We start from the raw sequence: 26,368 nt of genomic DNA on the forward strand, positions 1-26,368 counted from the left end.
AGAAGGACTTACAACTAGGATATACAACTATACACTATGGCTTTGGGGAGGAAAAAAAAAGAGAAAGATTGGCAACTGATGTTAGCTCAGGGCCAATCTTCCTCACACACATACAAAAAAATTAAAGATGCTGCTTTCAGTTTCCACAAAGAGCTCATAGCATTTGTCTCTATTAGTAGTTTTTTAAATTGTGGGTTGAGATAAAAATTGGCTGCTGCTACCTACAGTTATACCTTCAGTTATCACATCAACATATTTCCATTCATCTATTCATTCAAAAACAATTATTGAGCACCTATGATGTGCCAGACACTAACTAGCATCTATGACGTGCCAGACACTGGCTAGCATGGTTATACAGGGTACATAAGTGGTAAATAAGAGAGATAGATGAAATACTAATACACCAGACTTTTAGCATTCAGGATAGAACAAGAACTGACTCCTCCTTTCTGGAAGCTTACATTTATGTGTCCATTCTTGATAAGTCTTGCAGAAAGGTTGACGAGTGCTGTCAGGGACACACAGAGCATGACAAAGCTCAGGCACAGGTTGAAAGCTTGGAGCATCAGGTGGTAGTCTTCATAGTGTGGTGGGTCCACAAAAACTGATGGGAATTTTGCATACAGAAAAGGAAAGGCAACTGCATAGCCAAGGTAATTGGTCCCTGCAATCCCTGAAAATGAGTAGAAGCAATAGGGACCAAGGAGAGCAGATTCCAAGGCTACTGCAAAATGAAGTGGACATCCCATAATGCTCAGAATCACAAAGGTGAAACTAGCCTCCCACTGAAAATAAAGCAGAAACAAATTGTTACTTTGGGTACCAGATTTTTCAAAAGCTTCTCAGCAATGTGAAGAAAGAAAGAGAAACTGGGTATTATTCCCTCTGACTGGGAAATGAAAAAGTGGATGACAACCTTCTCTTTAGGTTCTTGTGTTCTCCTCTTGAATCTTCACTATGGGAGAATAATATATCAGCCAACTGGGGCCAAAACAAAATCAATTCATTCCACAAACATTTATTTTTATCTCCTGTCATGTATTAGAACATGTCTGGAGTGGGAAAAACAAAGAGGAATAGACAGAACCCCTGCCTTATCCTAGGACCTTGCTAATCGGAGTGTGATCCATGGTTCAGGAGCACTAACATCCCCTGGGAGTTGTTAGACATGTAGAATCTCAGAGGGATGGTGTCAGGATGGTGGTGTAGGTGGACTGGGAACTCACCTCTTCCCATGGACACAACAAATTTACAGCTACTCTTGGAACAATCACCCCTGAGAGAGAACTGAAAACCAGATACAAAGAACCTCCACAACATGGGACAGTGCTGACTGAGGTGGAAGAGGCAAAAATTCCTTTTTGGAGAGAAAAATGCCACCTTCTAGCCTCAGTGCTTCACTGCCAGTGGGGAGCAATCTCAAGATATGCAGCCTTCCCTGGAGGAGTGGGGACCTGAGCAGGGAGCATTACCACAATATGCAGGTCTTGAACTCAGCAACCAAGACAGGAGTCATAATACCTGGCTTGCTGGCTATTAACTACAATAGGGAATAACCCCAGAGAAGATATCAGACATAAGGGAAAGAAAACTCTGCCTTTAAAGGGCCCACACACAAATTCACCTGTTTTCAAAAGCAACCTAAAATCACCAGAAAGAAAGATGCACCATTCTTTGGTGAAAAGAGACCCACCTGATAGGCTCTGGGCACATCTTGATGAAAGGTGAGACTCAGACTGAGACCACCTCCCCAGATGCTGAGACACTGGCAGCAGCCATTATTGTGACCTAGTGCAGGTGTGCTGACACAGACACTGGCAGATGTCAGTGGAGTTCTTTCCCTGGCCTGTTAGCCCAGGGGTCTTCTCCACCTACTAGAGCACTGATTTAATCCAGCTCAGCCAGGGCACGCAGTACTCCTTAGGGACTGGCCCCATCCAACAGCAAGCCCTTGGGAAACCTGTGGGCCCTCATAGGCAGGGTACCTGGAACCTCTGCAGCCAGGTGAGTGGATCCACCTCTGTGGTGAAGGCCATGCATGATGGGTGGGTCTGCATTGGTGGAGTGTGTGAGGCCTCTGCAGTGGGGCAACTGGGTTCCCTTCAGTGAGTTAGGGTGTATGCCTGGAGCAAGACTGTGTTGACAGGATTGTGTTGATGGAGTATGTGGCCCTGAGGGCAGGGGGCTTGTTAGCTTCAGAAGACTTGTGCTTCTCAAACAGCCACATAGCGGATTGGCCCCACCTTCCAAAGTCTGAAACAGTTATGTACTCCATGTTTGGGGCCAGATCCACTCACCTGCAATCCTGAGAAAGCTGACAAGAGCCTTGCGGGCCAGAGGTCTACAGCAATTGTAAGCCCTGAGCCTACCAACCAGCCATGCTGGGGGCCTACTCACTTAACAGAAAAACTGCAACAAGAATGTGCTATTAGATCTTGCAGCCAACTGTGCTGGGACTCCCATGCCTGATAAAGCAACTGAAGGGACCAGAGCAGCTACATGCAACTAAGCATTACAACCAACTGGCCAGGGGGACAGCTTAGCCTCCCCAAGACCTGCAGTAAGAGCAACCCTGTCAAAACAGAAGGACACATGTAGCCCACAGAGGGGACACTCCTGGAATATTTGGAACTGGTGCCAAGAGGGAAGCACACTCCTGGGCCTCATTACACCACTTCTCCAAGATCAGGAGACATAGTTGACCTACCTAATATGTAGATATGCGCACAGAGAAAGAGGCAAAATGAGGAGACAAAGGAATACATTCCAAATAAGGAAACAGGAGAAAACCCCAGAAAAAGAACTAAACAAAACAGAGATTAATGATCTACCTGACAAAGAGTACAAACTAATATTCATAAAGATGCTCACTGATCTTGGGAGAAGAATGGATGAGCTTAGTGAGAACTTCAACAAAGAATTGGAAAATATAAAAAAGAACCAATCAGAAATGAAGAATATAATACTGGAAATGAAAAAGTCACCAGAGGACTCAACAGCAGAGTAGGTGATACAGAAGAATGAATATCAGTGAGCTGGATGAGAGACTATAGGAAACCACCCCAGCTTAACAGATAAAAGAAAAAAAAATTATAAAGAATGAGGACAAGGGGCTGGCCTGGTGGCATAGCAGTTAAGTTCTCATGTTCCACTTCAGCAGCCCGGGGTTCACCAGTTTGGATCCTGGGTGTGGACTTGTGCACCACTTGTCAAGTCATGCTATGGCAGGCGTCCCACATATAAAACAGAGGAAGATGGGCACAGATGTTAGCTCAGGGCCAATCCTCCTCAGCAAAAAGAAGAGGATTGGCAGAGATGTTAGCTCAGGGCTAATCTTCCTCAAAAAAAAAAAAAAAAAAAGAATGAGAACAGTCTAAGGGACTTCCGGGACAATATCATGCACATTAACATCAATACTATAGGTATCCCAGACAGAGAAGAGAAAGACAAAGGAGCAGAGAATCTATTTTAAGAAATAATAGCTGAAAACTTTCCTAACCTAAGGAAGGAAACAGACATCCGGGTGCAGGAAGCACAGAGAGCACCAAACAAGATAAACCCAAAAAGATCCACACCAAGACACATTATAATTAAAATGTCAAGAATTAAAGATAAAGAGAGAATCCTAAAAGCTGCAAGAAAAATGGAACAAGTTACATACAAAGGAAACCCCATAAAGCTGACTTCTCAGCAGAAACCCTACAAGCTAGAAGGGAGTGGCGTGATATATTTGAAGTGCTGAAAAGAAAAAACCAACAGCCAAGAATACTCTTTCTGGCAAGTTTATGATTCAGAATGGAAGGAGCGATAAAGAGTTCCCCAGACAAGCAAAAACTGAAGGAGTTTATCACCAAAAAACCAGCCTTACAAGAAATGCTAAAGGGACTTATTTAAGTGGAAAAGAGAAGACCACAAATAAGAATAAGAAAATTATCCAAAAAATAAAATAAAATCACTGGTAAGGCAAACACACAGTGAAGGTAGGAGAAGAATCATGTATGAAGCTAATAAGAAGGTCAAAAGACAAAGTACTAAATTATCTATTTCCATGATAAGCCGGTGGTGGATACACCGTGCACAAAAAAAGAGGTTAGATATGATATCAAAAACATAAAATGTGGGAGGAGGGGAGTGAAAGAGTAGAGCTTATAGCAAGAGATTAAACTAAAGAGACCATCAACTTTATAAAGATTGCTATGTATGTGGGTTATTATAGACGAATCTCATGGTAATCATAAATAAGAAACCTATAATAAACACACAAGAAATTAAGAGAAAGGAACTCAAACATAATACTAAAGAAAGCCATCAAACCACAAGGGAAGAGAGCAAGAGAAGAAGAAAGGAATAGAGAAGAACTACTAGAACACCCAGAAAAAAAGAAAAAAAAGCGGCAATAAGTACATTCTTATCTATAGCTACCTTAAATGTCAATGGACTAAATTCTCCAATAAAAAGGCATAGGGTGGCCGACTGGGTGAAAAAACAAGACCCGTGTAAATGCTGCACACAAGAGAGACACTCTAGACCTAAAGACACTCACACACTGAAAGTTAAAGGATGGAAAAAGACACTCCATGCAAATGGCAATGAAAAGAAAGTGGGGGTAGCAATACTTATATGAGACAAAATAGACTTTAAAACAAAAACTGTAACAAGAGACAAAGAAGGGCACTACATAGTGATAAAGGGAACAATCCAACAAGAGGATATAGCACTTGTAAATATCTATGCACTCAACATAGGAGCACCTAAATATATAAAGCAAATATTAATAGGCATAAAAAGAGAAATAGAGAGCAACACAATAATAGTAGGGGACTTTAACACTCCACTTACACCAATGGCTAGATCATCCAAACAGAAGATCAATAAGGAAACATTGGCCTTAAATGACACATTGAACCAGATGGATTTAGTAGATATATATAGGACATTCCATCCAAAAACTGCAGGGTACACATTCTTTTCAAATGCACATGGAACATTACCCAAGATTGATCACCTATTAGGACATAAAACAAGTCTCAATAATTTTAAGAGGACTGAAATAATACCACACATCTTTTCTGACCACAGCAGTATGAAACTAGGAATCAACTACAGCAAGAAAATCAGAAAAGCCACAAATATGGGGAGATTAAACAAAATGCTACTGAACAATGATTGGGTCAATGAAGAAATCAAAGGAGAAATAAAAAAATACCTGAAGACAAATGAAAATGAAAATACGACATGCCAAAATATACGAGATACAGCAAAAGCGGTTCTAAGAGGGCACTTTATAGCAATACAAGCCTACCTCAACAAACAAGAAAATCTCACATAAACAATCTAACAATGCACCTAAAGGAACTGGAAAAATAAGAACAAAGCCCAAAGTCAGTAGAAGGAAGGAAATAATAAAAATCATATCAGAAATAAATGAAATAGAGACTAAAAAATAAGAGAAAGGGGCTGGCCTGGTTAAGTTTGCATGCTCTGCTTCAGTGGCCTGGGGTTCACAGGTTTGGATCCTGGGCACGGACCTGCACACCATTCATCAAGCCATGCTGTGGCAGTGTCCTACATACAAAATAGAGGAAGATTGGCTTGGATGTTAGCTCAGGGCCAATCTTCCTCACCAAAAAAAAAAAAAAAGTAAACAAAAAAAATTCAATGAAACTGAGAGTTGGTTCTTTGAAGAGATAAACAAATTGACAAACTTTTACCTAGACTCACCAAGAAAAAAGGAGAGAAGTCTCAAATAAATAAAATCAGGAATGAAAGAGGAGAAATTACAATGGACACCTCAGAAATACAAAAGATTATAAGCGAATACTACAAAAAGCTATATGCCAATAAACTGGATAATCTAGAAGGAATGTATAAATTCTTAGAATCATACAACCTTCCAAAACCGAATCAAGAAGAAATAGAGAATTTGAATAGACCACTCACCAGTAAGGAGATTAAAACAGTAATCAAAAACCTCCCAAAAAATAAAAGTCCAGGACCAGATGGCTTCCCTGGTGAATTCTGCCAAACATTCAAAGAAGATTTAATGCCTATCCTTCTCAAACTCTTCCAAAAAATTGAAGAGGAGGGGAAGCTTCCTAACTCATTCTATGAAGCCAACATTATCCTGATACCAAAACCAGACAAGGACAACACAAAAAAAGAAAATTACAGGCAAATATCACTGATGAACATCGTTGCAAAGATCCTCAACAAAATACCAGCAAATCGAATACAACAATACATTAAAAAGATCATACATCATGATCAAGCGGGTTTCATTCCAGGGATGCAGGGATGGTTCAACATCTGCAAATCTATCAACGTGAGACACCACATTAACAAAATAAATAATAAAAGTCACATGATCATCTCAATAGATGCAGAGAAAGCATTTGGCAAGATCCAGCATCCACTTATGATAAAAACTCTGAATAAAGTGGGTATAGAAGGAAAGTACCTCAACATAATAAAGGCCATATATGACAAACCCACAGCTAATATCATTCTCAATGAAGAAAAACTGAAAGCTATCCCTCTAAGAACAGGAACCAGACAAGGATGTCCACTTTCCCTACTCTTATTTAACATAGTATTGGAAGTCCTAGCCAGAGCAATCAGGCAAGAAAAAGAAATAAAAGGGATCCAAATTGGAAAGGAAGGAGTGAAACTGTCACTATTTGCAGATGACATGGTTTTATATATAGAAAATCCTAAACAATCCATCAAAAAGCTTTTAGAAATAATAAATGAATATGGTAAACTTGAAGGATACAAAATCAACATACAAAATTCAGTTGCATTTCTATACACTGACAATGAAGTAGCAGAAAGAGAAATTAAAAACACAATCCCATTTACAATTGCGGCAAAAAGAATAAAATACCTAGGAATATACTTAACCAAAGAGGTGAACACTGAAACCTATAAAACATTGTTGAAAGAAATTGAAGACAAGCAAAAGAATGAAAGTAGACCATTATCTTACACCATGCACAAAAATCAACTCAAAATGGATTAAAGACCTGAATGTAAGACCTGAAACCATGAAACTCCTAGAAGAAAACATAGGCAGTATGCTCTCTGACATTGATTTTAGCAACGTTTTTTCAAATGCAGTGTCTGACCGGGCAAGGGAAACAATAGAAAAAATAAACAAATGGGACTACATCAAACTAAAAAGCTTCTGCACAGCAAAGGAAACCATCAACAGAATGAAAAGACAACCTAACAATTGGGAGAAGATATTTGCAAACCATATATCAGATAAGGGGTTGATATCCAAAATATACAAAGAACTGATACATCTCACCAGCAAAAAAACCAACAACCCAATTAAAAAATGAGCAAAAGATCTGAACAGAGATTTCTCCAAAGAAAATACACAGATGGCCAACAGGCACATGAAAAGATGTTCAACATCATTAACTATGAGAGAAATGCAAATCAAATCTACAATGAGATATCATCTCACTCCAGTCAGAATGGCTATAATTAACAAGACAGGAAACAATAAGTGTTGGAGAGGAGGTGGAGAGAAGGGAACAGTCATATACTGCTGGTGGGAATGCAAACTGGTGCAGCTGCTATGGAAAACAGTATGGAGTTTCCTCAGAAAATTAAGTCTAGACCTACCATATGATCCAGCTATTCCACTGCTGGGTATTTATCCAAAGAACTTCAAAACACGAATGTGTAAAGATACATGCACCCCTATGTTCATCGTAGCATTATTCACAATAGCTAAGACTTGGAAGCAACCTAGGTGTCCATCAAGGGACGAATGGATAAAGAAGATGTGGTATATATACACAATGGAATACTACTCAGCCATAAAAAAGATGAAATCTTGCCATTGGTGACAACATGGATGGACCTTGAGGGTATTACGCTAAGTGAAATAAGTCAGAGGGAGAAAGTGAAATACTGTATACTCTTACTCGTAAATAGAATATAAAAACAACAACAAACAAGCAGAGACAGAGATTGGATTGGTGGTTACCAGAGGGGAAGAGAGAAGGGAGGAGGGCAAAAGGGGTGATTAGGCACGCCTGTGTGGTGATGGATTGTAATTACTCTTTGAGAGGAGAACATGATGTAATCTACATAGAAATAGAAATATAATGATGTATACCTGAAACTTATTTAATGCTATAAACCACTGTTACCACAATAAAATAATAATAATAATAAAAACAAAAAATATATATGTACAATCTCAGACCTCACCCAGATCTTCTGAACTAGAATCTGCATTTTAACCAGATCCCCAGTGATTCACACATATGTTAGAGTTTGAGGAGCAGTGCTGTAGCCATGGGAACAAGATCCATAATCAGATCAAGGTAGACTGTCTGTATCACAGGATTCCTTGGCTCTATACTGTTGAAATGCAAGACATCATAGACTTTTCATTCTTTTTCAGGGGGAGAGGTAACAGAGAGCTCGGAAGGAGATCCCAAATTGAGGAGCTGAGACTTGAAAATGCATTATTAAAAACAGAGGAGCCTACAGATCCATTTTTTCAAAATGAAATTCAGCAGCAGTAACACTGGTTCTGTCCTCCCCAAATTACAATACTCAAATACGATCATCACAGGAACAGGCAGAAAATGTTTGGAGCAGGAATCAGATAACAAATGTTCATCTAAAACCTAGTTTATTACTGAAATCCATCACAGGAAGGCAGTGATCAGACAGAATTCAATTATAATTGAAAGTGGCATTCTCTGTGTTCCATCCTGACACAGTAGAGATTTGACCTTCAGACCCATTCTACCATCCTACTCGATGTCTGTCCATTTACCAGGTATCTCTGGGTCCGCTGTTTGTGAGCCAACAGTAGGAGTTTACCGGTAGTGACAGCCTACAAAAGGAAGATGGAAAAATAACAACCATGATAAAATGTACCTCAGGGAAGAGTTCAATCTGTCTTACAGTTTGACAACTTTATCGGGAACTAGAAGAAACAGCAAATGGCTAAATGGATTTATGGCGCTGATCTCCTGCTCACCGGTGATGACAATGAGGAAAACAAGCCATCAGTGTCATAAAGACATGCTTGAGACAAGCATGTTTTTTGATTTTCTGTGTTGCCTTTGCCATCACAATTATAACCTTCACTACTGTAAGGTGTCACTGCAATAAAAGCTTGGCTTTATAACCCTTGCCATATGTTTTATTTTGATTAATTGTCTATTGTGCATCTTTCTCACAAATTGCTAAAATTTCAAATGGGAGGGACCAGAATGGAAATGTGTCACAGAACCCTGGAAACACTCCAAGCGGCAGCATTATCTTTTACTACTTGCTTTCTTTTGAGCTCCTGCAGCCAGCCTGCTGGTGGGACACAAATACGTGATCCTGGTTTCTCAAGTAACGAAGATTATCATTAGAATGAATGCATGATGAGGCATTTATTGTTCTGGGTGCAGTGGTGTCCAGCTTTTCAAAAGAGAGTTCTTTATAGTCTCCATTGAAGGAAAAAGGCCCCAAATAGCTAAACAAAGGAGGGAATGGTGTCACCAGAATTGAGCAATAGATAACGGAAAAAAAAAATTCTGGGCTCATCTTTGATTCGGCACTGGGTCTGATGAATGAGACCTTTGTGGTCATTGAGCCTGAAAATCGTTTATTCCCAACCCATAAATCATTTGTTCCTAGTCAAGGAATGTTTTGAGGTTGAGAGAGAAACCCAGGAAGAGAGGTGCCTGAAATAAGATATAGAATGAGGACAGAACTAAAAATAGTTATAATTTAGGTTTTCGACAGAGAAATAAACATGACTGCACGTATAGTATCAACAAATTTAAGGGGAGAAAAAAATCAGAGCTTTTACCAATATGGTTTTGTGGTATGCTGCTTTTGTAGCTCCGGGTCTGGCATATTTATTGTTTTGAGACCTAGCTTTTCATTTTCCTGGCATATTTTATTTTGAATGTTGGATTTAGAGAATTTGAGAGAGAGGGAAAAAAGCACACACACGTACACTCACACAAAGCTTCTCATGTAGCTAAGCCTGAAATTCCAGACTTGGCATCGCCATACCGTAAAACTCCCATGGATAAAAACAGAACCATCTGTAGTCAAAGAGGTTGGCTTGATTCTGCAAGAGCAAAGCTTCCAAGGGACCCTATGGAGGTTGAGCCAGCACAAATAGTGCAACAAAACAGGAGAATTATCAAGACTGATGCTAAGCCTGGGGCCAGTGTACGCCTTCAGAGGCAAAACGCTCACTGGACACGTCACTCTTCTGTGAGAGAGAAACAGCTAAGCGAAGAGATAAAAGGCCATGGAGCTGCCGCTCTGCCGGTTTGACTTCAAGTAGATAGCTGACATTATCAGATGCTTAGATTCCAGGTTGCTGTAACTGCTTTGGCATGAACCGCTCCTTTCCTTTCAAAAGTTAAAAAATGCTGCCGAATTGCAGTGGCCTGTTATTTCTGTTGTAGCTGCCAGCTTGAATTTTGCTTTGTTTACACAAAACTTTGAAAAAGATGGTTCATGGAGTAGGCTGGTGTACGAATGCCATTCAGTGACTTGTTAAATCCACCCTGGGGACGGTGGCCCGGGGGGCCGAGCACACCCGTCTTTACGGGGGGCCTTCTTCCACACCAATAGTCACAGCCTGCCTCTTTTAAATTTTGTTTTTAGATAGGGAAGGGCGAAAGAATAAAAAAGGAAGAGATCTGAGGAATTCAAGCGGGAAAAGGAAGTGGGACAGAGGGAGCGTCTGAGAGATGGAGAGCTGGGCAGAGCAGGGCAGCCAGCTTGTGAGGCCAGACAGAGCGGCCCATCCTGCACTCTGCTCCCTCAGCTCTTCTTGACAGCCCATTGACTTGCTCTCTGGGCAGCTCCAGGGACCTTACCTGGGTTTTGCAACAGTTGCTGCTCGCATCTGCTTACGTGATCATTGTGAGCATTCCCATTAAATCTTTAAATTGCCCAAGTAAAGGATGCGGTTCCCAGAAGGAGATGAATTGAAGGAAGCGGGAGCAGTCACAGCAGAAATAGAAACTTTCAGAGGAATCATTTAAATACGGGCTGATTTATTCACTTACAAACATCTATTGTGGGTCCACTAGGAACAAGGGATGTGACAGGCAGTGCGCAGACACACTAATGATAATAACAGTTAACTTGTTGAGCGCTTACTCTGTGCCAGGCACCATAGTAAACCCTACCCGTGTTAACTCATTTACTCCTCATAATAAATGACCCCATTATGTAGAGCTTCTCCTACTTTTTAAATGAGACCAGAGAGGCTAAATGAGATGGGTAAGCTCACCAAGTAATAATTCTATAAAGAGTGGTTCCAACTCTCCATGGAACTGACACTCCAGATGTGAAAGTGCACTTATAAGAATGTCTAAAAACTTAGGCAAGAAGAGTGAGTGTTGGATGGTGTAGTGGTTAACTTTGCACACTCCGCTTTGGTGGCCTGGTGTTCGTGGGTTTGGATCCTGGGCACGGACCTATGTACCATTTATCAAGCCACAATGTGGCAGGTGTCCTACATATAAAATAGAGGAAGATGGGCACAGATGTTAGCTCAGGGCCCATCTTCCTCACCAAAAAGAAGAAGAAGAAGAAAGAGTGAGTGCTTTTTATGTGAGCAGAGCTCAGTGACCAGATACCACTTCTGGGAGAAATAATAATTGATGGAGGCACCATGGGGGAAATAGGATCTAAAAAGAGTTTGAAGGATGGAGGTGATTTCAATGGGAGATGGCAGAGAGGAATGGCAGTCACTCTTCGGGACCAGTGAATGAGGAACCCAGACCAGTGGGAGGGTAGGTTCTTGACTGAGAAGAGCATAAAATCAGGCTTGAAAGCCATGTGAAGCCAGGTTGAGGAGGGCCTCAAAATTCAAACTAACACATCTGGACTTTGGGCAATAAAGTCTCCAAACATTTTTTTTTTTTTAACATCTACCCACAGTAAGAAATATATTTTACATCATGGCCAAGTTATAAGTATCTTTATATATAACCAAAATAATATTACCCTTATTATGTGTGATACATTCTAATATTCTCTATTCTATTCTGCTCATGTTTTCTAAGTGCAGTAGATTGATTTTTATAAGCCCCTGATGGATAGATTCTCGCCGTTTGGCTATCAAACTTATCTAGGCATAAAAGTTGGGTGGGGGTGGGAAGTGCTAAGGGTGGTGATGGGGTTTACAGAGAGAAAAGGAAGGAATGTGTAGGGATGTGCCTCTTAGAGAAAATCAAAGCTCCTTGGCAACTGACTAGGTGTGGTGGGGTGGCTGGCTGAGGGCATGGCTGCCCGAAGCACAGTCCTAAGGCCCAGCAGCATCAGCATCTCTTGGGAAGTGTCAGACCTGCAGCATCTCAGCCTCGCTCCAGACTTACCCATCCAGTCTGCATTTTAACACCAACCCCGGGTTATTTGTACGCACGTTACAACTTGAGAAACACTAGTTTAGAGGAAACGACTGGGTGAAAAGTCACTCCAGGCTTTGAAATTGGGTTCAAAGACAGGCAAGTCAGGCAAAGAAATAATTGCTTTTGGTGGTCAACTGATTAATTTTTTTGGACAAGCTAAGCTTAAAGAATCTCAGGATATCTAAGTGGAAAATTCACCATCAGGTGGTTGCAAACCCCAGGACTGTTGAAGCTCTAAGAGACCTGAGCGATGGTGCGATGAAGTCCCTTCTCTAACAGAAGAGGAAACTGAGACTCGCATGGATAAGCCTGGTCCTGCCTTTCTCCCAACTTCCTGTCTCCAAGCCGGGCTCTGGATGCAGCACAGCTGCCACCGCTGGCCCAGTCACTGACCCTCCCGGCTCCAGGTCCCTAAACTCACTGTGCTTGAGTCTCGTCATCAGAGCTTGATCTACAAGCCAGGCTTTCCAGGATTAAAGTAGAGCTCAATCCTTAGGGCACTATGATCTCCTTGCTGCATACTTTCTAGCAGCTGATGCCTTTAAATAACCTGGTTCAGAAATTCTAGGAAAACTGCTTATCGTGCGGCTGTCAGAATAGAGCTAGGAGAGTCTGAGGACCAATAATTGTGAAGAATTTAGAAAGCCTTGAATGAAAGGCACAGAACGAATACAAAGTACTGTATCGCTTGTAAAAATCTGTCTCTTACAAGTCTCAAAGGAGATAAGGAGTCATTTGCAAAAGGAAATGTCAATCTGATTGAAAAGTACAAATTATCTTTCCATCAGAGGGAGATACAATTTGCAGGCAAGTTGAGAAGTGACTGGCAAGGAAGGTTGTGGAGTGAGTCAGAGACCTTTTGAAGTTGACCCTGATCAAACAGAGCTGTGGTTCGCTAGGAAACTCGCTAGGAAAAAAATCACGTTGTTCCAAATTTACACATTATTGAAAGAGTGAGCATTCTTATTGCTTTCCTTCTCAGGAGGATTTTTTCCTGTTTTAGTACAAATACCAGCTTGACCTTTAATCCTTGCAACCTAATCAGAGTTCAACTTTGCAGGGAATTCTGTACCACCAGAATGGAGGTCATGGGACTCCTTCTCTTATTCAACAATATTTATTGACTCTCTCTGTTCCACGTGCTGGAGATGCAGCAGAAAGCAAAACAGAAAAAAAATCCCTACCCTGGTATGATATTCATTTTGGGGGAAGGGGACAAACAAACAATAAATAAGTAAATTATTTAGTATGTTGGATGGTGATAAGGGCTATGGGGGAAAACATAGAGCCACACGTGAGAGATTGGGAATGCCAGTCTGGGAGAGATTTGCAATTTTAAATAGTGTGATAAGGGTAATGAGGGAAAGTGTCACTGAGAAAGTGACATTTGTTCATAGAATTGAAGGAACTTAGGGAACAAGCCATGTATGGGAAGAGGCTTCAGGCAGAGAACAAGCAGTGCAAAGGCCCTGAGGCAGAAACACACCTTGGCATTTTTGAAAATAACAGGGAGCCGGTGTGATGAGAAAGAAATGAGCTAAGGGAAGAGTGGTAGGAGATGAGGTCCAGGACATAACAGGATGGAGAACTCAGCAGGTCATCAGGGAATGGGACAGGAGAGTGAGCAGACGGCAAGGGATTAAGAACAAAGGGCTTGGACAGAGAGTAGGGCACAACTGAAAGGCATGGAATTAACTAGCACTTGTGCAGGGCTTAAATTTTAAATTGTCAGAGCTCTTTACTATACAATCTTTGTTCAAATTGTGTTCATTCTCACTGAGCAATTTAGGGTTAGACGGTTTCACAGGGGCGTTCTTTACCTGTAAAATGCCCCATTTTCCAGGAAAAGGCAATGAAGAACTGGCTGAGTGAGGGTCCTGCTCTTGACCACATACCAAGAACGTCAAAGTCGAGACTTGAACACGGGTCCCCACCTCTCCAGGTTCTACCTCTCTGACTTCACTTCCTCATGCGGTCACTCTCCAAATCAAATATCCACCAGGGGCCAGCCCTGTGGCGTAGCAGTTAAGTTGGCACACTCTGCTTTGGCGGCCTGGGGTCCGCTTGTTCGAGTCCCAGGCATGGACCTACCCGCTGCTTATCAAGCCATGCTGTGGCAGGCGTCCCACATATAAAATAGAGGAAGATGGGCACAGGTGTTAGCTCAGGGCCAATCTTTCTCAACAACAGCAACAACAAAAATCAAATAGCCACCAGCTAGCTACATGCTGGAGACACATCATATCATTTCTCTGGGCCTCATTGATAAAACAGATATTTGATGTTGAACGAGCCTATATTCAATAATTTGTAATCCTAATCAAATCACCAATATCTGTTGAATGTATTATGATAGACTCCGCAGGGATAGGCAAAGAGTTATAAGGAAGGGATGCAAGATAGGGCTATACTTACAGTTTTGTTAAACTTTGGGTCAGTTGCAAAGTCAGATTTTTTAAAAATATTAATTAGGATAGAAAATAGAATTCATTTCACACTGAAGGTTAAATATTGTTTTGTGAAGCTTTTGTAATATAGATCTAGTTATATGCTATATCAATGGGTATCCATTTACCTAGAGAGAAATATATAGATGAGTTTATGTACACTCCAGGTCCTGATGTAAAATGTTTTTCTTACTCTGAGTCATCAACAAAAAGTTTGGAAGCCACTGGAGTAAATGTCACTGCCATCTCTGCATTCTAGTAGATGTTTAATAAATATTTCTGTGAATGAACGTATGGTTTCAGGCAGGAGAAGAGGAAAAAAGCAGGTCAAGACTGTGTTGGTACATGTAAAAGAATGTATTAAAAAAGAATAAAAAAAGAAAAACAAAATCAAATGGTCTCCTTGTTCAGTTCCACATCCCCACCATCTTACTTTCCCCCATCTACACACGTCATTAAACCCCACTAGAATGAGTTCCTTCAAAATCAAGAACTTGTTTTATTCTCCATTTTAACTCAAGTATGTAGTAGGTTATCAGCACATATCTATCTAATAAACAGATTAAAATTATATTTCCTAGGGTTTCACTTTTAGGTAATATCCAAGTTAAATTTTGGGTTTTCCAAAGACTTAAAATGTTGCCTCTCCCAAGAGTGGTTACATTTTAATAGAAAATTTCTTAAGATCAAAAGACTTTAAAATCAAGTTGTCTACTCTCCAGTGTGAATGTCAGGCATCATGGGAAACAGTGAGAGAAGGAATTGTTGTGCCAGCGGGCGTCTACAAATCATATCACCTTAAATCATAAATCGTACCATCACGGAAGACACCTACTCACAAGGCTAGACCCAGGAGAGCTGACCCAGGGAGCTGCGGTGCCAGTCAATCCTTCATCTGTGAACCAGTAGACATGGAACACCTACTTGATGCCATCTTGTCCTTGGCACACGCACGCTTGCCTGGTGAGCTGTGAAGTTAGTGAAGTCCATCACCCAACCTCTTGAATTAGTTTCAGTTCAAAGAGTTGCGTGCAAAGAAAAAGGTGGGAGGACTTATAATTTGGGCTTGCAAATCTTCAGGGGACATAGACACACCTTGATGTTTCTAATGAAAGGGTTAGTCTGAAACTTATTTTACTTTGTTCTCCATTTTTAAACTATTTTTCATGGTTTATGTATTTTTTCCAAATTCAAATTTTAAAAGATAAATTCCAATTTTTCAGAATATCAAGGTGAGAAGACTAAAATAAAATAGCTTTTTAAGAATTTCTTGAACATTTCATTATAGTATACAATAAATTCAGTAGATATAAAATAATATTAAGAAAAATCCTATATTTAAGAGGCAACTCATAGAAATCAATGTTCTAAGGTAAATTCTGATTTTCTGTAGAATTTTGACTTCTTCACGTTGGAAACTTAAAAAGGACATGTTATTCTGTTTCCTTTTTCCCTCCCTCCTTCCTTTACTCTCAGCACATAGAATAAAGTATTTTCCTACCAAAGCTCCATTCCAGATGAGATAGGCAATCCAGACACTCCATCCCGTGAACCAAAGCTTGTAAGAAAAGACTGGGAAGAAAGCGATCACTCCAGAGAATACACTGAGAGCTCCCAGGGGAACGAGAATCCAGCCAGCAGCTGGGTATAGGCTCCGGAATTTTCCTCTGTGACTTGAATCCTCGATCTCAAAGATGTTTTGTTACCAAAACACGAGGGCATGTCAGGCCTTCATAAACAGAAGTTTCTTAGAGACAGTAGCCATGACACACGGGGACTGTTTGATCTACTTGGAAACAAGCTTCTATTTGTTTCACCAAGGATAATAAAATGTTACAAAATAATCCTTGATATAAATTTGATACAATAAATTCTAATACTAGTTTACTTCAGAGAGAGAGAGCCAGGAAGAAATCATTCCTCTTTTTGGGTTACCGCCTCCATTCCCTTCATTCTGCCCCGTCGTGGGGAGTGACCACTTCCTGGCTTAATCAGATTCAAAGGCTTGCTGACTGAGCTAATTGTTTCTCAACTCAACCTGCCTGGTGGTTCCAGCATAAAGCCAACATCCTTTGTGCACAATAGATCCACATTCCCAGCACAATTTCCCACAAAACAAAGTAAAAATAAGCACTCTGATCACTTTTCATTACATTTCACTTATATGATTTAAAGCAAAAACAAGACCTCTCCCCCTGGTTCAAAGTTCAATTCTACTACAACTATTTTTGAACTTTTGATATGGATTCAACCCCAAATAGGCATAAGCTGCTTTGTGGAGTTCTGCATTGTCTTCACGGAACTGGCTTCATCCTAATTATCTTCTTATTACATAATTCAATTATCAAGTAAAGTGCAAAGATGGAAATGTATGCACTTGTAAAATAAACTTTGAAGAGTAATGTATTGGTTGAATAAAATACTGATCTCTAATAACTCTTGAATTGTAATTCAAATTTTAGAGGTCAAATTTATGTACATGAAACGATTGCAAAACTTCATCTCTTAATCTCTCATGAATTTGAGAAAGCGGTGGTATTTGCTTTTGACTGCTAGGATGTGTGGCAGTGTCTTCCAAGATAATACCTTGAAAATACAAGCGTTTTCTGAAGCCATCCGAATAATTTTCCTGTTCAATATTAACTCCTTTTTCCTGAAATAAAATGATGAAAAGTAATCTTATGGATAGAAATGCGGTGGTTTAGAAAATGGATTTTGGTGTCAGACTGAGCTAGAATCCTGTTCTAGTTCCGCTGTCTACCAAGTCTGTGTCCTTGGGCAAAGGCAAGTTATTTAACTTTCTAGGTCTGTTTCTTCATATGAGAAATGGGAGTAAAATTAGTGTTTATCTCACCAGATGGTGAGATAAATGAGTCAATATATGTCAGTGCTCAGCACTGAGGTCTGCACAGCAAAGATGCTTGGTTAGTTACCTGTTATTACGCTGGGATGTCCCATCTTTGGGTTTCTTTCAGCATAGGATGGAGGCACAGTCATTACTGTTGCTTTTATCCATGATCTTATAAAACACTAGGTTTGACTCTTCCTGATCAATTTGGTAATAGCTCCCAAACGACCTTCCCATGTACGGTGAGGAGAGAAGCTCCTGTCTGATTCTCTGCTTTTTTCCGTCTTTCCGTCTTTAATAGCCATTCCACAGTGTGACCCAGATTTTGAAGCAGTTGCGTTCCTGGATATACAGAATCCAGGAAACCAGCTCAGGCTTTCTGCTAGAGCGCTTATTTCCCGTCTCCCCTCGACACTGTGGGGGTATATTCTCTGACTGTTTTCTTCTAATGCCACGAGCTACGTTCCATGAGGGCAGAGGTCTTGCAAGTCTTAGACAGTCCTGAGATGCATAAGCCATTCCCAACACCTAGAATCGTGTCTGGCCCAGAGTGGATACTTAATACACGTTTGTCGAATTAATTAATTAATAGATCAGACTTTCCAGCTATGGACTTGGGGCTCCGTGGGTCTGCCCTCGGGTAGACCTACGTGTGTCTATCAACACCAGTGTGTTCCCTCTCACAGAGGGCAGGGGTCTGGCCTGGAGAAAGACTCGTTTGTGTTAGCTTTTGGTTTGAGCTGTTTTGACTTTTCCTTTACTTTTTATCTCAAGGTTATAGGTACATGGTATGTCAATACACTGTGGGTCAGATCACTCTCTCCTGTTTGCATGTTTGGAAAATAAAGGCTGTTGAAATAGTCACGTTAAACAGTACAAAGAGGGCAAAGAAAGAGAATATTTTTTGTTTTAATTTGAGGGGCTCTCTCAGTCTTTGTAACCCTGACTCGCTAACCCTGACACTGCCAGTGTGACTTGCAAACATGAATTTCTTAGTGATTAGAAGAACTGTTGTTGTCACTTAATAAAACAAAGAGAAGGGACAGAGATAGAGCTAGAGAGTTCTGTCTGTGGGCTTTCCTGGTTGCACTTTCCACACTCATTTCCTTACAGCCAGGAGCATTTCGGGGAGGGCAGCTACTGGGAGAAAAGAGAAAATGTTGTTCTGCTCCTGGCCTGGGCTTCCTCTCGGATGCAACAAGTCTCTGTGTTCCTGATGCTCAGCAGCCAGCCAGGCTCCCAGGGCGCCTGCGCCCTCCAGGGCCCCTCCTCCCATTTGGCACAAAGTTACCGGAAGGCGGGTATATAATCCCCAGGGGAGGTGGTGGAGTCAAGATCTTTGCAGACTCTGCCTTCCCCCTCACCCGGGAGGATCCCACCATCTTGGCTCAGGGAAGAATGGAGACGTTCCACTAAACTCTTCAATCCAGTTTTGCCACTATATTAAAAAAAAACACCCAAACAAATTGATGTTTTGATTCTAATACTCGCCCACCCACCCCCTGGAAAACAAAAGGAAAGAAAAAAAAAGTACTCTGGACCCCCAAAGAGGTGGACTCATGTCAGTGATGCTGAGGGCAAGGAGCTGATTTGGACATTCTCTCCCTCTGTAGATACATGTGAGCCCTAGAAATGATACCTCTGTGTGTGCTATAATCTTGGGGGTTTTTTAACGATTGGCCCTGAGTTAACATCTGTTGTCAATCTTCTCTTTGTTTTTCTTCTTCTTCTTCTCCCCAAAGCCCCCCAGTATATAGTTGTATATTCTAGTTGTGAGTGCCTCTGGTTGTGCTATGTGGGATGCGCCTCAGCATGGCCTGATGAGTGGTGCCAAGTCCATGTCCAGGAATCGAACCGGCAAAACCCTGGGCCGCCGAAGTGGAGCGCGTGAATCCAACCACTCGGCCACCAGGCCGGCCCCAATCTTGGGGTTTTTTAAAAGTAGTTTTCAAAGCTACAGAAGTGGTCCATTTTTGCAAGATAAAAGAAAACAGAGCCATAAACAAGAGATGAAATTAAAATTCTGTATTTTCCCAACAAATGACTAGCTTCATTTGCTTACACACAAAGAGGTGGCTCTGGTAGCAGAAAGAGCACGAGCTTTGGGATCAGAAAGACCTGGGTTTGAGACAGAGGGTTTCATCTGACTTAGACAAAAAGAATGAGAAAATTGGAAAATCAATGCTCTGCTGCCCCAGTAACTGATTCAAGCACAAGGGAAAAGGACACCTTTATGCTGGAAAATATGACAGTCCCCTTCTTAACCAAGTGGCCAAACTGTATTGCCATTATCGGGACAGACTGACATCACAGCCTCCTGCTGTGGTGCAATGGAAGCACACACCATCCCCTATGTCATGTGAATTTAACGGCAAAGAAACAACCAGACAAACTCAGATTACAGGAACATCTTACAAAGCACTAGCCTGGATGCTTCAAAATTATTTACGTCATGAAAGATAATAAAAAGGTTACTGGGACAATTGGGGGTGGAATTTGAACATGGAGTTTATGTTAGGTCATCCTAGTCTATTGATGTTAAGTGTCATGGGAGTATGAATGGCGTTAGAGTCGGATGAGCGAATGTCCTCCTGTGAAACTAGGTAAGTTAGTGTTCTTTATGCTTTCTTCCAGCTTTTCTGTAGGTTTGAAAATTTCAAATTAAAAAGTGGGAGAACAAAAGGAATAAAAAGATTTAGCTTTATTAACTGCATAAAATGAAAGGCCTAACTTTTACGCAGATATACAGCCATGCTGGCTCAATAATCCTTGAGAACATTCACGAATGTAGGTCATAGTGGAAAGAATGCTCTGTGCCCCGTCAGCCCCGAGCCAGAACCTGTCTTCCTAGAGTGGGAGCAATGGAACAGGCGTGTTAGGCTATACTCTGAAGATTTACCTCTCAGGTATCACAAGGATGGATATCTTCTTTTTTTTTTAAAGATTTTATTTTTTCCTTTGTCTCCCCAAAGCCCCCCGGTACATAGTTGTATATTCTTCGTTGTGGGTCCTTCCAGTTGTGGCATGTGGGACGCCGCCTCAGCGTGGCTTGACGAGCAGTGCCATGTCCGCGCCCAGGATTCCAACCAACGAAACACTGGGCCGCATGCAGCGGAGCGCACGAACTTAACCACTTGGCCACTGGGCTGGCCCCTTCTTTTTTTTTTTTAAAGATTGGCACCTGAGCTAACAACTGTTGCCAATCTTCTTTTTTTTTCCCTGCTATTTTTTTTTCTACCCAAATCCCCTCAGTACATAGTTGTATATTTCAGTTGTGGATCCTTCTAGTTGTGGCATGAAGGACGCCACCTCAACATGGCCTAATGAGCGGTGCCATGTCCACGCCCAGGATCTGAACCCTGGGCCCCCGAAGCAGGACACACGAACTTAATCACGGGGCGGCCCCCACAAGGATGGATATCTTCTATACGCTTTTTTGTCTTTCCAAATTTTCCGGTTTCTTAACTGGTTTAAAACTCTTTCCAATGCTCATTCATAATGCACATTTCCCTTTTTACTAGCCGTTCGACTTTAACTTCGTGTGAACCCTGTCTTCTCAGAATGGTATACCTTATACCCCAAGGTATAAGGAGAGCAAAGTTCAATTTTTCCCATCCCCAACTGGGAACTGTCAAATATAAAGCATTCCAATCTGCAGGATGTTTGGACCTAAATAGAGATTCGTGCATCAACTTGCATTTACCTAATTCAGATTTTATCTGCCCTTTGTATATCTGACCCTGAAATGTGTTTTGAAATCATGTGGAATCTATCAGAATTTTCCCATGTTTTTGCAAAGCAAAACAACTTCAATGTGTCACCGGCAAACTTGCGCAGCTAGCTGTTGGTTGGCTCCCCCAAGCCTTGCAGCTGTAAGGAAATGCTCTTATTGGCAGACTTGACCATGCCAGGCAGCCTCCCACAGGCTACTGTGGAGATGGGCTGTCTTTTGGAAAGGCTGCTCCTATCTTGTTTTATCACGGAGATAGAGCAGCCATAGATAGAACCATGATTGTGACGGTGACCCTGACTGATTGGCGATTTGGCCACGAAGGAGAGGGGAAGAACCTAAGAAAACAGGAAAAGAGGAACAGTGGGGGTGTCTGGGGAAGAGAGGTGGAGAAGAGATGGAGAGGAAAGAAGGACAACAAGAGAGGAGTCAGAACATAGAGGAAAACATTCCTGAAGCCAAAAGCAGCTTCTTGCGTCACTCACAGATCCAAAGCCTTGGTTGCACAGAGTTGATTCCAGGACAGAGGAGCGACGGAAGCGTGAGCCATTCACGTACATTTTACAAAAGATGTTTGTAGGGAAGACAAAAGGGAAATAAAGAGAGAGGGTAAAAGAGCAGAATGAGAAAGAAGAAGTTAAGTATCCTGAAATGTTCTCAGATTAGGCTTGTTTTTAAAGTTGCTTTTAGGGACAAACCTCTAAGTCCTCTTAAACAGGAAATGTACACTCATTTAGTTCCTTCTCTTGGCACTTTTGAAAAAGGAAAGAGTCAAATTGTTCAGTGAGAAAGTAAACACACTTTTTGATCCAGTTATACCCACGTAAAAGTCAAAAGGGAGGGAGGAACGGTGAGGGTGTGTTCACTCAGGTCCTCTACAGTTGTCATTATTATTTCCACTCTACAGATGACAAAACTGAGGTCCCCAGACGTTAAATAAGGAAGGTGACATAACTAATTCGTGTCAAATCCTGGTTTTGAAGCTAGGAATGCCTGACTTTGAAGTTTCTAATTTTTGTTTTTCTCTACAAACTGCTCATTCTACTCCCAGTTACAAAACAACAAAAAAAGAGAACTGAACAAAGAGATTTCTTGCTATTTCTTTTTTAAAACTTACGACAAAAGGGAGAACTAAAACCAAAGTTGCAGTTCTGTGTATTGGTGTAAAAATCTCACCATCCCTGTCTAGAGGATAGGAATGCTGGGGCTAATTTTCCATTTTTCAGGGCTTCATGTGTGGGCTCTTGCCCTCAGTGGGGAGGTGGACTGGGAGAATGTTCCTGAATGGCTCCTGGAGGGGGTGTGGGCTAAAACTAAAGAAAAAGATGAGGAGCAGCCTGGGGCAGTAGAAAGAGACCTTGAGTAAAGGAAAACCTCTCATAATCTTGGTGTTCTTCTCAGCAACATGTGGAGGTTAGACTAGATAATTCCTAAGACTCCTTCCATATCTAGGATTGCATGACTTAAAACAAATCCCAAAGGAGCAAATGTGCCTGCGTGGCCTGGCCCTAAGAAGCCTTTATCAGTAAGAATGTTATCTCCTTGAGGGCTCAACCGCCAGCTGGATCCCCCTGTATCTGGTGAAAGCAATGGGCACGTAACAAGCTCTGCACACTGTGTGTCGGCCAGTTGGATCCTTGCTGGAGAGGTTTCATCTGGAGCTCCTCTGAGGAGGCCTCTCTTTGTCCCTCATGGCACACAAATAGGCAGCAACCACGAGCCAGCAACCACCAGCTGGATGATGAACAGAGCCTGCGTAACAAATTGGTGATCTGAGCCCAGCTCTGGTAACTGCGTCATAAAATAACTGAAACTTGTCAATAAACACAGCCAAGGCCGAGAAGAGCAAGGATCGAAGGAACGTAAGACTGAATGACTCTTCTCTCCCAGCTTCTTGAAAAGGGATGAAAAGCTGGGAGGGAGCTGGTCACGTTTGTAGGCATGGCGTTCCTGGTGTGGATGAATGGAGAGCGGGAAACTCAGTGCGGGTCTGGACGTGGCAGAGAACTCCAAGGCCAATGCCTGTCCCCTGGACAAGACGGACCAGGGAGCATGAACCTTTCTAAACCCATTTCTGATTGATCAGGAAACAGAGTCCTTACTCTTGTGTTTTCTAAGCAGTGGTTAAAATATGAGGAGTCTCCATTTTCCCTACATTGTAACACGCATAGGAAAGCAAGGTGAACTAAGGGTGCTGCAAACAATTTGGTTCCCTCTCTCCCCTCATCCAGGGCTCTGCTCGAAGGGCCTCTCATCACAGACCTTCCCTCATCAGTCTCTCCCTTCATTCCTTTTCTGAGCTTACTTATTACTACCTGGCTTTATTTTTCGTAGCTCTTGGCTCATTTGTTTACTATGTGTCTTCCCAACTAGAATGAAAGTTCTGTGAAGGCAAGGACTGTGTTTCATTCTTTGCTATATCCCAGAGCCAAGAACAATGCCTGGCCTGTAGCAGATGCTTAGGAAGTATTGATGAATGAGTAAGTGAATGAATTCATGAGGTCACTGCTTAGCACAATTGCTAGTTTATCTAGACCATTTTGCTATGAAAGCCCGCTCTTCAGGCCTTCGCTTAGAAACATTTAATGTCTTGTTACCTTAAATCGCTCCATCCCTTCCCAGTGAAAATCCACACAGAAACACAGGGAAGGTCTTCCAGGTTAGCTCACCAGCTGTGAGACTGCACCGTAAATACGTGTTCACTTACACATATATGTAGATGTATATTCACATCTAGATACATGGGAGAGGGGCCCCGAAGTCACCCATCCTGGGATTGTTTTGGCCTTGCTATCCTAGCACGTGACCTGTTGCCACATGACTCTGTGTCAAACTGAGGAAGACACAAGGTCACAGACTGACCTCGTGAGAGTCCAGCAAGAACTTCCGCCGCTGGGAGAAAGCTCTGATGTGCTCCTTTTTAATCCGCTGGTGATGCCAACTTTTAAAGCAGTTTGTGTTCATGGTGATCTACTTGATTTAATGGTTTTTATGTATCTCTGCATATTCAAAGTTTTATCTACTTCTTTATCTAAGCACTTTCCATAGATAATAAGTATTTCCCCCTAATCTGTAGAAACATGGAATAAAGATGTTAAAAGTTTTACATGAGAGAATTTGGCTATGCAAACTTACGCTCCTATTGTATTTCCATACAGATGATCTGTGATCTTTTCTGAGACAGGAGAATTGATATAAACTAAGTGTGTCCTTATGACATAAAGAGTTGGGTGGCAGAGCATAAACATCACCTACTATTAGCAGATGTTGATATCATTTTTGTATACAAAGGCCCATACTTTCCTTTCCCTTTTCACCAATGCAGATATCCTGTTCTGGTTTTTCTTTTCTTCTTTTTTTTTTAAGAGGAGAAAAGGGCGTTTCTTGGGACTTCCCCAGCACATTGTCCCGTACATAAGCCTTTCTACTTCTTCCTCACAATCCACACAAAACTAATTGACATAAAAGATAAAAGCCGGCCTAAGCAAGCCTCCTTTATCTAACAGACAAGCTCCCTAAAAAGAATGTGGGGCAATGAGAACAAAAGGTACGCAGTCATAACCCAACTTGAGGATCACAGACAAAGTTGAAAACGACCTTAGAGATTGGCCAGTCCATGCTTGTCATTTCACAGAATAATTCCACGGTTAAAATACCAAGAAAAAGAACCATCCAATTGCAACATTAACCTGAAATGTAATAAGCCGGTTGCGACTGATGATCTTCTGCTATATCTGCATTTAGCACTAGGGGTTGCTCTACTGCTATCTATAGACCAGCTTTTCTTTGATATGCAACAGGAGCAGACCCTCCTCATTTGAGTTCCAATCTGCAAATGCTGAGTTTTTAAGATGATGCTCTGCTAGTATATTACATTACATTGAACTAGCTTCATTTAAATGGTGCAGGCATGGCATACTGAATCCAAAGCAACAGCCACTCTGGAAAGAAGAGATCAATACATACCAGGGAAAGGCTACTCCAAAGTTAAATTTTTCAAATTGTCCTAATTCAAATATTTACTTAAACTCTGTTTTTATATTATGTGCAATACAAGGGGAATGACATTGTTAGTTGTGTGTTTCCTGGAACTGACTGTCTGCTACAAGGCCACAGATAAAGTTTGTTTATAGAAAAACAAAATAAGAAAAAAATAGTGTAGCACTGTTCTATTTGGGGTTTCAGACTCCCACACATTCCAAGTGGGAGAAAGGACAACTTTCTAGAACCTTTCCTTGCCCACGGCAAGAGAGGACGGAAATGCTTTAACCCCCTCTAGTGACAGACGAGTCATTACTCAGTGCAGTTGTTCAAAGTTGGAGTGATAATACCATAGGGAGAAAAGGGTCATGCTTCAAGAAGTTTACAGTGTAGGAAGAGGGCAAATTTTCAGTTCACCTTTAAGTTTTAAAGGGTATAAAATTCAGCTATTAAGTGCGAATCTTCAACATCATTCCTCAGTTCTTTCAACTTGGACACATTTGGTATAAGCTCAGCATAAAAGTTCAAGTTCTACATGTCACATATGTCATAATCACCTACTGCTGAGTTTAAAATCTTCCGGATATGTGTAACAAAATGATTGTTGCTAAACATGTGATTGTTTTCGGTTTTGGTTATTTGCTAATAGCTATTTGTAATACCAATAATCAGGTAACGATGCTAATAACGGTCCTCGGTTTTTCGCAGAAAGGAAAGTGGAAGACTGAAGCCGAGGGAGGAAGCATTGCAATCACATCAGGGAGGTGAGTACGGAGAAATAGTTCTGCAGAGTTAGCTGCTAGGAGCCATAATCCAAACCCTTTGATCTAGTCTTAAAGAGGAGTTTCTCATAATTTTTAGAGTTTTGGCCTTGGGCTGAAAAAACTAAGTAATAGTTGGCTGAAGTTTGACTTTCTTACAAAATGTCCTTTTCAGCTCTGTCCCCGGCACA

The 26,368-nt window shown here is 41.4% G+C and overlaps 1 protein-coding gene across 1 annotated transcript; it reads right to left on the minus strand.

Moving 5' to 3' along the window:
• Positions 1 to 253: 253 nt before the first annotated feature.
• On the minus strand, positions 254 to 24,399 carry TMEM212 (transmembrane protein 212). Its single transcript, XM_014866802.3, has 4 exons — positions 24,298 to 24,399; positions 16,359 to 16,544; positions 8,807 to 8,866; positions 254 to 788 (listed from the first exon to the last, which is right to left on the minus strand). The coding sequence occupies exons 1-4, from the start codon at positions 24,397 to 24,399 to the stop codon at positions 399 to 401; spliced, it is 738 nt and encodes a 245-aa protein (XP_014722288.3). The 3' UTR covers positions 254 to 398.
• Between the last annotated feature and the right edge of the window lie 1,969 nt (positions 24,400 to 26,368).

Source organism: Equus asinus, chromosome 5 (genome assembly GCF_041296235.1).
Source record: "Equus asinus isolate D_3611 breed Donkey chromosome 5, EquAss-T2T_v2, whole genome shotgun sequence".
Classification (NCBI taxonomy): Eukaryota; Metazoa; Chordata; class Mammalia; order Perissodactyla; family Equidae; genus Equus; species Equus asinus.

Excerpts from the sequence above, each read along its gene's own strand:
- TMEM212 (XM_014866802.3), bottom strand. The coding sequence starts at position 24,399 with ATGAACACAAACTGCTTTAAAAGTTGGCATCACCAGCGGATTAAAAAG. Across the intron at positions 8,867-16,358 it reads TCATCTGGAATGGAGCTTTG|GCTGTCACTACCGGTAAACT; the intron begins GTAGGAAAATAC and ends TTCCTTTTGTAG. Across the intron at positions 789-8,806 it reads AGCGGACCCAGAGATACCTG|TGGGAGGCTAGTTTCACCTT; the intron begins GTAAATGGACAG and ends CTTTATTTTCAG.